Source organism: Rhinolophus sinicus, chromosome 3 (assembly GCF_057876585.1).
Source record: "Rhinolophus sinicus isolate RSI-liver-muscle chromosome 3, RSI-T2T, whole genome shotgun sequence".
Taxonomy (NCBI): Eukaryota; Metazoa; Chordata; class Mammalia; order Chiroptera; family Rhinolophidae; genus Rhinolophus; species Rhinolophus sinicus.
In genome coordinates, this window is record NC_142503.1 from 41,806,451 (window position 1) to 41,824,607 (window position 18,157).

Sequence of the window (18,157 nt, forward strand, 5' to 3'; positions counted from 1 at the left end):
TGTCCAGAAATGAAGGAGCAATAAATACTTTTCCACACCAAAAACAGCTAATGGAGTTCATCACCACGAGACCGACAAGAAATCCTAAAAGGAGTTATTCAAGGTAAAATGAAAGGATGCTAATAAGTAATATGAAAACAAATAAAAATATAAAACACACTGGTAAAGGAAAGTATAAAGTGAAATTCAGAATATTCCAATATTGTAATATGGAGGTGTGTTAATTACTATAAAAGTTAAAGAAGTTAACTTTCAACTAAAAGTTAAAGAACAAATAAAATATAAATATAACGCTAACTATAGTTATAATTTGTTTAATGATATATAATATAAAGAGATATAAATCATGACATTTAAAATATAAATGGGGAGTAATTAGGCAGTTTTTCTATACAATTGAAGTTATAAACTTCTAATAGACTGTTATGTCTATATCATGTTTTATGTAAGGCTCATGGTAATCACAAAGCAAAAACCTATAGTAGATACACAAAACATAAAGAGAAGGATATCAAAGCACATCACAACAGAAAATCAATTCACAAAGAAATACAACAGAAGAGGAAAAATGAACAAAATTACAAAACAACCAGAAAACCATTGATAAGATGGTGTTACTAAGTCCTTACCTATCAATTATTACATTAAATGTAAATGGACTAAATTCTGCAATCAAAAGACAGAGAGTGGCTGAATGGATTAAACAAAAAACAAAAAACTAAGACTCAACTATATGCTGCCTACCAGAGACTCACCTCAATGACACATATAGGCTCAAAGTGAAGGAATGGAGAAAGATATTCCATGCAAATGTAAACCAAAAGAGAATAGGGTAGCTAAACTTATACCATACCAAATAGGCTTTAACTCCAAAACTGAAACAAGAGACAAAGAAAGTCATATATAATGATAAAGGGATCAGTTCATGAAGAGAATATAACAGTTGTAAATATTTATGTACCCAACATTGAAGTACTTAAATATATAAAGCAAATACAAACAGAACAAAAAGGAGAAGCAAACAACCATAATTGGAGACTACAATACCCAACTTTTAACAATGTATAGATCACTCAAACAGAAAATCAATAAACATTGAACTTGAACTACACTTTATGTCACATGGACCTAAAAGACATATATAGATCATTGAATCCAACAGTAGCAGAATACACATTCTTCTCAAGAGCACACAGAACATACTCCAGGATAGATCACACAATAGGTTACAACGCATGTCTTAACAAATTTAAAAAGACTGAAATCACTTTAAATCTATTTTCTGATCATAATAGTATGAAACTAGAAATGAAAAACAGGAAAAAGCAAAAAAAAAAAAAATTGCCAATACATGAAAACTAAACAACACACTGCTGAATAATCAATGGGTCAAAAAAGAAATCAAAGGAGTAACTTGAAACTATCTTGAGGCAAACATAAATGGAAACACAGCATACTAAAACTTATTGGATATGGAAAAAGCAATTCTAAAATATGGAAACATCCTAAGTGTACATCAATGGATCAATGGTTAAAAAAAAAAAAGTGATATGGTGTGTGTGTGTGTGTGTGTGTGTAACAGAATATTCCATTGTATACATGGAATATTATTCAGTCATAAAAAAAGGCAAACCTGCCACTTGTGACACCATGGATTAACCTTAAGGGCATTATGGTAAGTGAAATAAAATAGAGAAGACAAATATTGTATGTCACATTTTATGAGGAATCTAAAAAGCTGAACTCATAAAAACACAGAGTAAATTGGTGGTTGTCAGGTGTTGCAGTATGGGTGAAATTTTGTTCAAAGTGTACAAACTTCTAGTTATAAGATGAATAAGTTCTGGAGGGTCTCATGTAAGAAGCATGGTGACTATCGTTAACAATACTGTGTTGTACACTTGAAGGTTACTAAGAGGGGGGATCTTAAATGTTCTCACCACACACATACTAAAAAAGGGTAACTACACGATGTGATGAATGTGTTAACTAACCTTATCACAATAATCATTCCATAATATATACATGTATCAAATCATCACATTGTACACTTTAAACTTATACAATGCTATATGTCAATTATATCTCAATAAAGCTGGAAAAAAGAAAAAAGGAGAAAACACAAATTACAAATATCAGGAATGAATAATGGAAAATAATTATTTATATTACAGAGACAATAAGGAATATAAGGAACAAGTATATCATAATAAATTTGACAATTTAGCTAAAATAGTCTAACACTTTGAAAGACATAATAAAAAAGACAAAAGATTTAGATAACATGTTATAAAAATTAAATTATTAATTTATAATCTTCCCACAAAGAAAATTGCTGGCTCAGATGGTCTCATTGGTAAACTCTAGAAGACATTTAAGGAAGAAATAACATCCATCTAATGTACACAAACTCTTTTAGAAACTAGAAATGTTCCTAATTCAATTTATAACACTAACTTTATACTAATACCCAAACTAGACAAAGACATAACAGAAAAGTATAAATCAACCAATTTTCCTAAACAAATTGTGTTAAAATAACTGGATACTTCTATGGAAAAAAAAAGCAACCTTAACCCTTACCTCATACCGTACAAAAAAAAATTAACTCAAAATGAATCACAGATCTTAACATAAAAGCTAAAAGTATAAAACTTCTAGACAAAAATATGAAAGAAATTTTTCTCAATCTAGATGTAGGCAAAGATTTCTTTGGACACAAAAAACACAAATCGTGAAAGAAAAATTTTGTTAGACTAATCAAAATTCTGCTTTTCACAAGAAATCCTTTAAAAAAATGAATAGTAAGCAACAGACTTGGAGAAAATATTCACATCATGTATATATGATGATGACTTTTACCCAGATATTGAGAAGTCTTACAACTCAATAAGAAGAAAGCATCTTTTTTTAAAAAAAATGGGAAAAGGATTTGAATAGACAAAGAAGACAATGAATGACAAATAAGCATATGAAAAGATGCTCATCATCACTAACTTCATTAGTTTATCAGAAAATAATCAACTAATTAAAACCACAATGAGATACCACTAAAATGCATAATAATGGCTAAAATCAAAAGGATAATAACAAATGTTGGCAAGTATCTGAAGTCATCAGAACTCTCATAGATTGTTAGTGGGAATGTAAAAGTGAAACTAACACATATCATATTACTAGCAGTAACACCCAAGATAAATGAAAGCATATGACCATACAAATACCTGTAAATGGAAGTTCACAGAAGTCCTATTCATAATTGCCCCAAACTAAAAACAATCTAAAATGTGATATGTGATTTGAAATACTATTCAGACAAACAAAACAAAACAAAACAAAACTACTGATATACAACACCATAGCTGAATCTCAAAAACATGGTGCTGAGGGAAAGAACATAGACACAAAAGAGAACCCACTATTTAAGTTCATTTAAACGAAATTATAGAAAAAACACGCCTAATCTATAGTAATAGAGAATAGATCTGTGGTTGTCTGGTGCCAGGGAAAGGGGAAGGAGGGTGGAGACAGTACAGGGACCTAGGGGACATTTTTGTAATGGAAATGTTGATATCTTGATTGTGGTGGTGGATATGTGATTTGTGGTGGTGGTTACATGGTTATATACGTTTGTCAAAATTCTTCATACTGTACACAAAATGGATGTACATTTATTATATGTAAATTATGCCTAAGTATGTTTTAAAATGTACTCATGAGAAAGCAAACTCTTCCAGAAAACAGAATACTCCTTAACTAATTTTATAAGACTAATATTATTTTGATACCAAAACTAGACGGAAGGCATTAAAGTTGCAAATACCTTGGTATATGTTTATAATTAGCCTTCTCTTATGAAAACACAGCACTGATCAAGCATATAAAGGCACTTAGGTACTTACAGCAGAAGGGAAGGTTGGATTAAAAAAAACAGTAATAGGAGCTTCCTAACACAGGTAATCTAATTAACAATTTTATCCTGAAGTTTTGCCACATTTCTTCTTTTTAAAAAAATATATCTCCTAGCCAGTCTTCTATAGAAAGTATATTCCTATTGGTAAGATCAAAACCTGATGCTGATTTCCAAAAGCAAGACCAAATATATCCCTGCAGTTTTCAATACTTCTTTTAACACTTCTTTAAATTTTCTCAGAATCACAGTCCTAGTTCACTCAATCACTATCAATTAATAAATGAGTTGTCACATCTAACAGATTTATGATCTTAGGACCTATTCTTATTTGTGAAAAAAAAATCAGACATATAATAGTAGAGAGAGTAAGTAGCATAATGAACTCCCATCCACACAACATCAAGATTATGAAATTCAACATGTTGCTATTCTTGCTTTATCTTTCTCTTTTTTCCCTTTCTTTTAAAAGCAAATCTCAGGCGTCCTGTCTCTTCAGTCCTGCATACTTCAATGTGCATCTCTAAAAAACATGAATATTTTTAAGATCTCTTTTTAAGATTATTTCTGTACAGTATGGATACATTAGATCACTTTCTCAATATACTAGAGGTCTGGTTGAATTCTTGCAACCCCTCTCCAACATCAGATATTTTTCCACTTCTAAAACCTATGGCAACTACATAATTCAAAAATATCTTTCAGAAAACATTCTTTTATATACAGTTTCATTAAGTGCCTTTGGTTTATAGCCTACATTAAAGTTAGACATGTCATTTAAATATAGCATAAACCTCATTTTTTTCATTTGACAAGAAAACTAATTTGTTGTTTTCACAAAGGCGTGGAGAGAAATAAAAGTGGTCACTAAGGCCCAGCCAAAGAAGAAAGCTATCACATGGCTGTTTAAAATGGGTATTATAACCCTACACAAGTATACAGTGGGTGCAATACCATATTTTACACAGTTTTTTGAATGATAGACAATAATCACATTCCAGTGCCTCAGCAGGGACACTTATCAGTAATTCATGTGCAATGAATCTGCAGGTATCATCACATCACTTAACATCTACCCTACTAAACAATAAAAGTTACAAAAATTCAGTACACTTTACCTGAAACGTATACTCGATGTATTTACCATAGCTGTTACTTTGTTTCAGGAATAGAGAGCACTGTATTTTAGGGATTACGAGATGTGCCAGAGTTGACTTGCTAAGTGCCTCAAAGCTAAACCCTAAGATCTTAAATGCAAGTAAAGGAATCTTTATCCATGAAATAGATTTTCCCTAACTGACCAAATAAGAATTTAACATATTGAAAAAGATAATATGTTAAACAACACATCCTGCCTAGTGGTCTGGGGAAAAAGGGGTTGGAATGGTCACATAGTAATCAACTGGATGTGGAAAGAAAGCTAATTTTTAGTCTGTCAAATAATAGTCTCAATAGAAATATTTCTTCTGGCTCTCAATATATAATAGATTCTCCACCCCCAGCCCACCCCCGCATATTTAACACTCACACTATCAAACAAGAATTAGCTGTAAGATAAAGTTACTCCAAGGCACATAAAATCTTAAGAGGTACATTCACATTTTTCACAATTTTTACACATAAGGTATAAACCATTCATCATAGGAAAAATTAAAAGGAATTACCCACTAGGCCTACAAAAAAACCTGGGAAGGCTGAGAGCAGCTCAGTTAGAATCTTCAAAGATACAGAGATAACCCTCAACCCGCTAGTTAAGTCCATACCAGAAGGGGCTCGCAATGCATAGGCATATGTTGGCATAGACTAACTTGTGACTGCAGGAAGTAACAGTGCTCTCATACACACATTACTCATCCGCTGGGTTACTTGTCTTGACCTTTCAATTTAATTGAATCTAACAGAATCTATTATAGTCAGTCTGGCTGCATAAGATTATGACAGTCATTAATGAGCCAGATTTTTAAGTGTGTTGAAGATAAACTGACCGCTTCACAGGGCTTTTCCCTTTTGTTCCCTGCTGCGTATTGCAATGGGAACTAGGATACCGATAGTTTTAGGACTTCATTAAGAATATAATATTGACTTTTCCCAATGTCTGAATCAAATCAACTTTGAAACTTGCCGGTTACTTGAAGTTACACATAAATCAATACCAATTTGGTAAAATTTCAATTGCAATTTTCAAAATAATGCAACAGATTGACCCAATTTTACTCTCCACTTTCAAAAAAAAAAAGAAAAAAAGCTGAACTACAGATTTATTTCAGGAATGACCTCTGAGGCAAGTGTATAATAAACATTCATTTTTATTGGTTTTTTTTTTTTTTTCCCTCACCCATTTCTCTACCAAAAAAGCAGACTGTAAAACTTAAATCATACAAATGTCAGGAGTTCTTGCAAATAGGCTGTTTGTTTGAATAAAAATGTTTGACTATCCTTTTAAAGTTTTCAAACTTCTCTCTTCCTCCACATAAACAGGCTTTTACATTTACTTATTGTCTGTTGCTTGAAGTACAGAAAGTAAGGGTTTTATTGCTGGAGGGAAAGTGGGGAGCCATAGGACAGTTTTTGGCACACATTTATTTAAAACAAATATTAAAAACTCTAGATCCTCTTAAAAAATAGTGAGGAGGATATCTCACTACTCTTATAACAGCAGTATTTTTTTCCCCAATAACATACAAGTACACCTGAAAATATAAGTAACATAGCAATGATCACACAAATTTTAGGCCTGGAAAAGATATGCTCACAGCTGTGTAAAGCGTGAAAACTCAAAATACATTTTATGGTAGTGGTGTCAATGATGATTTTAAAATATATAGGTGTTGTCACTTGAGGAAAAGAAAGATCATTTCAACCATTTGACTTTGAGGAACAGGGTGTTGAGTAGACCGTACTAAAGGTAAATTACTTCAAATGTACATATATAACAAAACTTAAGTGTGGTGCATTCACCACTCCGAGAATACTAGTCATTGAATTAGAAAGATTATTTAACAAGTCTCCAGTTCTTAAGATGATTTATCCCAACACCCAGAATGATAACATTCTCGACTGAATTCAGACAAAGAGGCAGTAAAATATGGTTGAGCACATGCGTTCCACACAGTAGTTATGAGTTTGCTCAAAAGAGTGGAGCTCTAAAATTTATTTTGATTTTCTTAAACTCACTCACTTGTGACCAATCTCATGTGCAATGGTAAAAGCTGAACCCAGTCCAATGTCTTCATTAATGCTGCAGCTCCTTTCAGGCTCACACATTCCAGCCACAGAGGCCAAGCCTGAATAAACACAAGGAGACACAAAGGGTCAAGCCAAGGTGTTTCAGTCTTAAAAAGCCCATGCTTATAAATGCCTGGATTCTTTTTAATAACCTCCATGCACAGAAGGAGCAGTTGGCAAAAGGTTAACTTTCTAGTCATTTGCAAAATCACTGGGGGGAGTTTCACTTTGCCGGCTAGACATTAATATTTTTTGAACTGCAGTCAGTGCTGGAAAATGTCTAGACTAGGGGTTAGATTTATAAATTTTACTTCTGGTAACTTGGGACCACCTAGTAACTTGAGCCAGAAGAGGGAATTCAAGAAAGCATTTCTATTTTAACATTCTACAGGCTGTAGAAAGCAAAATATATCCACATTATTTTTCTAAAGAGATCTGTTTAAATTTAGTGGGTTCATAAAAATATACAAGCAACTTTTTAGTTACAAAAAAAAAAGGGAATCCCAAATGGTTTTTAAAAATGACATTTTTATAAAAACAAAAATGAATGATTCAAAAGAGAAAAAGGAGAACTGTTAAAGATGGGAAGTTTTTGCATTTTTTTAATATTCTGAAATTAGTCCTGATAGTGATGCAACAATTTCTTTAAGTATTTTAATGGTAGGAAAGTCATTCACATATTCAGTGTAGTTCTCCCCTCTCCCATCCCTCTTCAATGCATTAGAGTTTTACTAATAAAGCAAAAACTATGGTGTTAATTCGCTGATTCTAGTGAAATGTTATGTTACTCAAAGTATTCTTCCCTTGGGAATTTTAGTATGTAAAAGCTTTAAGATTTATTTCAAAATGATAAAATGTCATGTGTTATAGGGAAACAGATACCAAATCATACTTAACACACATAGGGATGAAAGTTACTTAGAAGAAACTGAAGGAAAAGTAGGAAAAACACTTTATGTTGGTAGTCTACTATCATCATCCAAATATAAATAATTATCTTCCCACCAAAAGTGATTTTAATCCAATTCAATGACTATTTATTTAGCACAATAAACAATGTTCTGTGCTAGGTACAATTTCCCAGTTGCACTAATTTGGAACAGCAAAAGCTATTCAATTTATATTTTTACTAACAAGAAATCTCTAGAAATTGTTTTTCCATATCTTCTAATATAAATTATCAACATAATAACCACATTGGAACAGAGATGAGGTTAGTGCTGGATTTGCTATTAGATTGTTTAGTTTTCCTACTGTTTTATGTGGATGGGGCAGGAGTTGGGGGAGGGGTTGATTTCTGCCATATAGATTTATTATAAATAACTAGTGTCACCCTGTGTTGCCTTCCATTCACTTAGAAGTCCTGGAACCTGAAGTAGAGGCCGTAAAAAGAGCGACTAGTTGAAGAAGAAGATGTAAAAAGAGGGGCAAGGTGACTTAATTTTTTTGGTTAATCAAAAATATTTTAATAAAAAATAAATAAAAAATAAATGTTACTTTCAAGCTCCACTGAGAGAAAGGGAGACAGAGAGAGAAAAAAAGAAGTTTGCAGTACATTATCTGGCTTTAAGCTATTGGGTTCAATATCGTCCATGACATGGGAAGAACAATGCCAAAACTGTTTCTGTTCTGAGCTTTATGCACTTTGGTTTAAAAAAAAAGATTACTAAAAATAATTATCATTAAATTACATTTCTTGTATTTCCTCAAATATTTTATTCTATCGGTTAGCTTTTTGTTTGTTGTGGTTGTTGTTGTGGTTGGTATGTGCCATGTGACTGTACTTTTAATTGAGAATTCTCAATGACTCCCCAAGGAGTATTTGCAAACACAGATTTACCTCTATATCTGATATAAAATTGTTAGCTCAACTTAAGAAAGAACTTATTTGGGAAATAACTACTATTTATTGAAAATATAAAGGTAAATCTTATGTAAAATAAAAGAACAATCTAAAAGCTAATGTATTTTCACAACCCCCCACCATTTTCTGTGTTCCTATAAAATTGAAGCTGTCAAAGTTCTTATGTGTGATTGTGTTAATAGGGGTTTGATTACTATTTGGGTCATTTAGATTTCCTCAGTTTGATGGCCATAGTTTGCACCCTTAAATCTGCTTAGCCATGCTACAATTGCCTGTCAGAGGTACTAAGAAAGAGAATATGCAAGTATCAGCATTCTAACCAATGCGAAAGATACCAGAATGACCACTCAAAAAGAAAAAACCTCATCAGTTCTGTACCGATAATATATTTTCCACATCAGAAGGTCAAACCTTGTGTATTTATGTAGTTCATTCAGTTTTCACTGAGGCAGTAAAGAAGATAATTTGTAATGATTTGTAATTTGAAAAATAATTTACATTGAGCTTAAAAATGCATTAACATGTATTGATTCTAGAAATTAATAAACTATAAAAATTTGAACATATTATTTTGAAAAAAATAAAAGGAGAGGTAGATTAGGAAAACACCTCAAATCTACTTTGGCAAAAATGACAAAGCACTAGGCAGTGTTATTAGTAATGTCCCAATGAAGAACATATCATCTCACTGTAAGTAATCTACCTTCATAAAGCAGAATAGAATATGTATAGATATATGCATATGGATGTACATATATATGCATATATTTCCATATATATGTGTGTGTGTGTGTGTGTGTGTGTGTGTGTGTGTGTGTACATACACTAGAGAAATACAAGTTCTAGCTTGTACCTTCTTTGAGGCTTAGTGCCTACTGAATTTAAAACTGATTTAGCACTTAGTAAGTACTTACAGAATTTGAACAATAATAGAAAGGGTAAATGAAACAGTATAGATTCCACATTAAATAGTATAAGTTCATTTTTTATAGTACTTCTTTACTAAACACTGTTATATTTTCTTCAATGATTTTCACAATATCCCTGCAGCATAAGGGCAGACACTACTTCTACTTCATAGATAAGGAAATTGAGGAACAAAAAGTTAAATAAACTATAAAAGGTAATGCACTGAAACTGTCAGAGCCAGTTGTTAGTTTCAAGTTCAGGGTCTCTTCCACTGGATTATGTTGGTCTTGTTAACCTAAAATACTACAAAGAAAATCATTTTGATGTAAGCTCTCTCGGCAGACAGCTTCTTCTGCATTACATTTTTAACTAGCAAACTTCTCCATGGTAATACTCATCCTTGGCTAATTGGGATTTCTTCTTTGGCCATAAATCCTGAGGGAAATGAGGTGGGAGAAGACTGGAAGGCAGGTAAAATCATCAAGAGAAAATTTAAACTCTAAAGAGATAATTCACTGAACTCCCCAGGAAGTTGGGTAATACCTTTTCTTCCACTTCTACTTTAATTTGATCTTCCCAAAATTCTTAAGAGGTGCATAGGAATAGATTTCATAATTATTCCCCTGACAGATAAGAAAATTGAGACTTGTTATAGAGAAACTACAGAATTCTGCTTCAGTTGCTTAACTTGTGAGTCTTTAATAAGTCTTAATGACACTAAAGAATTATCAAAGAAAAAAAGCTCCTGTTTCTTAAAATGACTCTAGTTGCTTAATAATTTAGTCTACTTGAAAGCTACCATTTCCTCCCAGCCATTTGTATTTGCAGTTAACTTTTACCAGTATGAAGTTACGCTCTGCAACAAAATGTGATTTTTTTAAATTCTAGAATACTACAGAAATGCTTTTTAAAATATAAATGATATTTGGGAAGCACAAGAAATACAGTCCTGTTCTTTCTCTCTACTACTGTTTGTAATATTTTACAAAATTTCTTTTTTTTTTTTGGTCAGGTACTAAAAATTTCCAATAATATCTTAATTTATGGGGATATACTATTGCCATCAAATTGCATCAAACAAAGCACTATTCTCACTGCCTCTTCCTTTAAGTATCTCCAAAGTTTGTTGTTGTTGTTGTTGTTGTTGTTTTCTCCTTTTCTTTTCTAGCTTGAGATTTGAAGATGCTGTATTTGGAAAATACATTAGAGATGGATTATATGAATATGAGTGGAAATTTTTGATTTATCTTTATTGTTTGATGACTTTGAATCATCTTCTAAGTTGTTTTTAATCATCATTCTACTTGTTTCCTAGTAAGTCCTTTAATCATCATTCTACTTGTTTCCTACAAAGGTCAGATTTAACAATTTATAGGAATAATTTCAGATGTATCACAAAAGAAAATGACCAAATTAATAATAATGAGTAAAGCCAGTGGACCAAAGAGACAATCTGAACTATCCTCCCTTTATAAAAAAATACTTACCCAGTGTTCCACAGGGCTTATTTTTATAAGTGCAGATATCATATCTATAGAGGAGAAAAAAGAGAGATGAAATTTGTAATCTGATCAAATTCGTAAAATATTTTCATATATTCGTCACATTTCTTTCTTGGAGCTCTGGTTGTCAGACCACAATCAGTGCAATTATGAGCAGCCAGCTGGAGTGTTGGCATTTTCAGCACTCTGGGGGAACACCGCCGGCTGCACTACACTCGCAGCCTCTGGCTGGAAGCCAGTGGGACACCTGCCAGCAAGAAAATAAGGTTAAAGTGGATTTTTGTAATTGTGAGTTCCATAAAACCATCTACCTGACTGTTCTGACGCTAGAATAGCTTGTCTGCAGATTGCTACTGCTTCTGCAAACAGCAAACGGGTGGCTTTTTATTCCCAATGAAACTGCTGGGATATTTTCTTATTATAGCCAACAGACTGTATTTTATACTTCTGAGCTACAAACACTATTTGGAGTTCTTTCAACTCTAACACAAGTTCTTGTTTAAAACAACAAACAAACAAACAAACAAAAAACAAAACAAAAACTAGTGCAATACAGCAATGGGAATGAAATTGATAGTTTTCCTAGTTGTATACCAGCAATTTAGTGTGGTTAAAACACAAATATGTTGGCTCAGTTGGCTACAGCGTGGAGCTGATAACACCAAGGTTGCCGGTTCGATCCCCACATGGGCCACTGTGAGCTGCGCCCTCCTTAACACACACACACACACACACACACACACACACACAAATATGTTTAAGTGGTTTTCATAAACAGCTAAATAAATAGATCAATGGGACTTTCCTAATGTTGGCCAGACTTATCCTAGTGCTGTGTCGCATTACAACTTAATACAAATGATGGAGTCCATAAATATGCTGTATATTTTAAAACATACTACATTGAGAATGCTGAATCAATATTGATTTGAACATTTATTTTAAGCATTTTTATAATATTCTTGTAAACCAGTTTTTAAAACCAAACATATTAGGAGTTTCTAAAGTGAGAATAAAAAATAAACTTAAAAAGACTGAATATTTTTATTTGCCTATGACTCATTCTAGAAATAAAAAGCTTTTCAAGTAAAAAATAAAATTTCGCAAACTGCAGGAAAATCCAAGTTGTAAAAGCTCTCTTGTACTGTATATTACCATATTACTGGGGGAAGGGCTGCTAATTAATCCCCTAATCAATTCTTCATCTTTATCTTGTTCAAACTCTACAAATGTTGCTTCCTTACATTTGAAGAAAGGGATTTCTTCTCCTCTTGTGTAACTTTCTTTTCTGACCACTCACACACTCAACCTCTCTCTTTCTTGCAATTGGTAAACTACGTGATTGTACAATCTGGTGCACTTTTGAACGTAAGACATACCATGTTTCCCCAAAAATAAGACCTAGCTGGACAATCAGCTCTAATGCATCTTTTGGAGCAAAAATTAATATAAGACCCGGTCTTATATTATAGTAAAATATAGTAATATATAAGACCCAGTCTTATAGCAAAATAAGACCGGGTCTTTTATTAATTTTTGCTCTAAAAGACGCATTAGAGCCGATTGTCCGGCTAGGTCTTATTTTTGGGGAAACATGGTAGAGAGGGTACTTGGTGTATTTACCAAAGCACCAGAAAGTATATTCTGGGTGTCACAATCAACTTATCCTGTGATCATAATATGTACGTAATACCTGTGATGTTACATAGACACAAACCATACCAGCAGTCTTCAAGAAAATGTAAATAAAGACTTCTCACAGGTAATGCAGATATAAATGTTGAAGTGGAATCTACTTCCAAATCTTCATCTCCCATATGTGCCCTTTCCTAAAACTCATCTGTCTGAGAATGTACCTGCAAGCCACCAGTTTTCCCTCCTTTTTGTCTTTCACAACCGCCGTTTCCAGTTTACTTCTCACCCACCCATCCCAAACCTTGTTGTGGTGTATTGCTCCCTGGGCATACAAGTCTCCAGAGCATATGCAAATGGGATAATTCAGGAACATGTTGATCTTGGGGATAATCTCTTATGAGCAAAGTAAGAAAAATTGAAGGGGATGATGCTTATTTCATCCTGGCAAGACTCTATGTCTTTCCACCAGTCTGTTGGACTGCTTATACATCTACCTCACAATTAGAATTCAGACATGATATGGTTGTCATGGAATGTATTAACGTGTTCATTTGATCTAAAAAATGAAGTCAGGCTTATTATTGACAAACAATAAGTCTGACATAACTAAGTAGTTTGGCAATGAGGGCTGATTTAGCCAATTAAATTATATGGTGAACATTTTTCATGCTTCAATGAAATAGGCAACTCCAAAGTTTTGACAAAATTTATTTAAAGCATATATACTACATACAATATGTTTTTCACTAGAATCTCTGTAGCTACTTAGCTTATGATAAAAAGTATTTTAGATAGCAACTTTAAAATATGCAAAGTGGTACATAATTTTTCAAAATGATTTTAGGGAGCAAATTAAGCAAAAAGTTTAAAGATCACAAACAAATATAACTGGTATTTCCACCTCATAGCAGTCCTTTCTCCTCTCCTCTCATTGGTCTCATTTTGCCTACACCTTTTATGTTACACTTCTGATGAATATTATTCCCTTCTATCATGACTCCCCAGAATACCTTCAAAAGGCTAAAGCCATCAACAAATAATGCAAGCGAAAGCATGTTAGCCTAAGATAATTGTATTTGCATTTTCCTCAGTTTTCCCCAATCCTCTAACATACCTATAGAATCCTCTATAGGGTACTCTGTAGTCCAAAGGCATGCCATTCCCTCGTGGCTTTTGCATTCAATTCAATTCACACTTTATCCTCCTCTAGTCTATACTCAGAGAGTCCTCATTATGAGATATGCATTACTTTTAATACAAAATACCAAAGAGTAACATTTTTATATTCATTCTTTCATTTATGGATTTGCTGAACACCTATCATATGCCCAGGAGTAGTGCCATATACTAGAATCTAAAGATGACTAAGTAAGTTAGTTGTGGTCTATTTGGGAAAAGACACATAAGCAGGTAAGTTACAAAATAATGTGTAAAGATGATTAAGTAAATGTAAAAAAAAACTTAAACTTACATACAATAGAGCCAATACATGTTAGCTATTATAGTGATGATAGTTGCCACAGTTAAGTTATATATAAAATACCATGGAAATACAGAGGAAGGAGTGCTTCCACAGTAGAAAACTAGGAAATAGACTCATATAGGACATAATATCTGAAACATATTTTAAAGACTTAGCCAGATAAAATAGAAAAGTAAAGAAACGGGGTGGGAAGTGGGAGATGAGGGTAAGGAGGATCAAATATATGGTGATGGAAGGAGAACTGACTCTGGGTGCTGAACACACAATGGGATTTATAGATGATGTAATACAGAATTGTACACCTGAAATCTATGTAACTTTACTAACAATTGTCACCCCAATAAATCTAAAAAATAAACTTAAAAAAAAAAAAGAAAGAAAGAAAAGTAAAGAAAGGCATTCCAGGCAGAGAACAGAATAATCAAAGGCACAGGGTCTGGAAAGGGTAAAGCATATGCAGGGAACTATGAGAAGTCCACAGAGGCTGAGTGGAACATTGACTGTATAGAATAAAATATCAGAAAATAAATTTAGAAAGTTGGTGTTGGGAGACAGATTATTACGTACTTTGTACACCAAACCTAATTTGTTTTTTCCTATAGGGAAAAGAAGCATCGAAAATAGTTTGCAAAGTAGGAAAAAATATTTTAAGTATGTTTATATGAGGGTGTATACAAATTAAGTTTGTATATAAATAAAAGCCTGGAAGGATAACAGTGGGTATCTAAGGAAGAAGTGGGAGAGTAGGGAGAGTATAATGATTTTCACTCTATTATATACATTTCTATATAACCAACGTTTAATTAGAAATTGTTTCAGCTATGCCTCGCTGATGATCAACACAAGAAATGATTGATAATTAGCCTAATGAATGTTTAATAAATACTGAAAATGTGTTTTTCATTAAAGGAAGAAATTAGTGGCATTCCAGACCTGTAGATTGGCTAGAATATTTCAGAGGCACTCCCCAATTCTGCATGAACACATACGAGGATCCAGCAAACTATGTAGGCTGTACATTTAGATAAAGCATCTGAGATTGGTCTTGTGTGTCCATTCATTGTTTTGGAGGATCATGGTGCCAGATGATAAATATAAGGGTAACAGAATTCTGCTTTAAAATATGTTCACACACCCATTGAGTTCATTTTTCACACAAAGTGTTGCCAGAGCACCTAAATAACAGACAGCTGGAATGTCAAGCTTACAAAAGAAAGAGCATGAACTATTTTGTACCTCCTTGTTTGTTTAATAAATATTTGTATGCTGAATGGAATTTGAGCTAAAACATCCCTTCATTATAACTGAGAGCAATGTTCACTCACCAACCCCTAAGGGTTTGCCTGGCCATACTAGCTTAGTTCAGTTTGAAACAATAGAAATTCCTGATTGATGGAAGGAAGAGTTGATATGGTTAACAAGAAAAATAATTTTATATTTGGCTATATCCATCAAGATACATACCTCTAAAAGATTATTCTTCTTCAGGCTATTCTTATAGTTATGAGTAGACTTTAGCCATGGCTTAAAAACTTTACAGAGTCCTACCCATGAATTGTAATATAGAATCAAGTTGTATTTATATCAAAATTGGGAATGATAAATCTAAAAAACCTAAGTTTTTATTCAAGATAAACTTCCTCAACTTCAATACAGGACTGATTAATACAAATATTTTTCCAAACCTCGATTGTATGTGTTTGCTCAACACTGTATTACCTGTACATAATAAAATATTCATCATAAGTTCAAGGTAATCATTTGAGACATGTAAAAAATTAAAAATTGCTTTAATTCATTTACTTTTATATTTTTATAAACATACTATTCTTTCACATTTTGCTTTTTAATTTCTTTTTTGTGTGCTATTGATTCCGCCCATTCTCTCAATACTATCATTCCTTCTTTTTCATGTATGAATTTCTGATTCTTTCCTACAAACTATTCTTTGCTGTCAGTGCCATATTCTACAGATGATAAAAATCTTGAGAAGTTATCTAATTCAAGCCACATTACACTTAAACCAGGATTTCTCAGTCTTCTCACATCTTACTTTTAAACATCATTTATGAGGATTATATGGCATAATGTTGAAAAATGATGCTTAAAGGTAAGATGTGAGAAAACTGAGAGATGTATACAGGAGGTGAAAGAAGCTGGTTCATACTTGGCTTAATTCGAGAAATGGTTTCTTTCTCCTGACTTTCTCATTTTCACCTTACATCACATTAACCCTATATCCTATCAACTTTCTCTGCCATACTATGGTTTTGCCTGATTTTCCTCCAGACCTGTGCCAGTTCAGAAAAAAACTGCGAAGAAAAATAATGCAAGGATTCTTGCTTTACCCCAAAGATATAGTTGGTGTGCTTTTAGGACTTATCTTGCTGCCATAAGATTTGAAAACAAAAGAGACTAAGTAAAAGGAGTTCCCCATTGCCTGCTCTCAGCCACCTTTAAACAAATCAGTCTCTACTAAATCTTGACCATCCCAGACGTGGCAGGAGTCCCTAAACTTTGGCCTTTGGTCTAAACTTAGGCTGGGCTAAAAAGTATACCAGAGTCCTAAGACAGGGCAGAAAAGCTGAAATATGATTAGAAAAGGTTTCTGGATTCTGAATTTAGATAGAAAAACACCACCTTGTCACTGTAGTACTTGTTTTATTTTCTTTTCATGAAAGAATAATAAAGGCCTCTGGGCAGATAAAAAAATGCTAAGAAATGTGATCTTAGGAATCCACATAAAGCCAGGCACCTAAAGGAAATAAGAGTTCTGTTTTGGGATAAGTAGATGAATGTATACATTGTCATTCCCTTATCCTAAATTCTCAAGGTAGGACTGATTGAGCAAGATCAAAACCAAAGAGGTTGGCTGAATATCTGTTACTATAATATTAATATACTTTTCTGCCGTGACTACTTTCAACTCTTTAATCTCCTAATCGTTTTTGGCTAGGCATGGCTATCAGAAGAAACTGACCAAAACATACGATTAAGTTCCATTTCAAGATCTGCAAAACATAGCACTACCTTACAATGATGAAATACCTGGATGGGTTCTTAAAACCTTTTCCAAAAACTACATTCCATTCTTATGCAAGAGCAATAGTCTTTGCAAAGAAGCATTCCTTTCAGTGATTTAGTTTTGAAATGGAATAAATCAAAATCTAAACTTTGAGTCTCATTTGTTTAACACTGAGTCACTGATTTACTTCCAAACAGAATGTCCTGGGTACTGTGCTGTCTCATTTCGTTCTCTTAGATGTGGTGGTGAAAGCCAAGTGATAGTGACACAGCGATTTTCTGCTTTCTTAAACTCACTGAGGCACCAGCATTATAAAACTGATTTCAGTTATAAAAACAATTGTAATAAAATAACACAGAGAAAAAATTACTTTAACACAATGCACGCAAGAATGTACACAACTTTTTATGACAAATGAAAAAGATTACAAGACGACTTATGTTCGTTTGGGCTGCTGTGACAACATACTGTAGACTGGGTGGTTAAAATGACAGACAGGTAGTTCTCACAGTTCTGGAGGCTGGGAAGTCCAAGATCAAGGTGCTGGCAGATTTGGTGTCAGGTGAGGGCCTGCTTTCTAGGTTATAGACAGGCAACTTCTCCT

General features: G+C 33.1%; 1 protein-coding gene across 7 annotated transcripts in view; it reads right to left on the minus strand.

Annotated features, from left to right (window-relative positions):
* ADAMTS6 (ADAM metallopeptidase with thrombospondin type 1 motif 6) overlaps nucleotides 1-18,157 on the minus strand; it is a 262,327-nt gene that overhangs the window by 147,839 nt on the left and 96,331 nt on the right. For all 7 annotated transcript variants that reach the window (XR_012495117.2, XM_019743866.3, XM_074328899.2 and 4 more), the window contains 2 exons: nucleotides 11,396-11,439; nucleotides 7,089-7,194 (listed from right to left, as the gene is read on the minus strand). Coding sequence is in view for 6 of the 7 variants with exons in the window: in XM_019743866.3 (XP_019599425.1) it covers nucleotides 7,089-7,194; nucleotides 11,396-11,439 (150 nt within the window). In the remaining variant the exon portion in view is untranslated. The remainder of the gene's footprint in view (nucleotides 1-7,088; nucleotides 7,195-11,395; nucleotides 11,440-18,157) is intronic.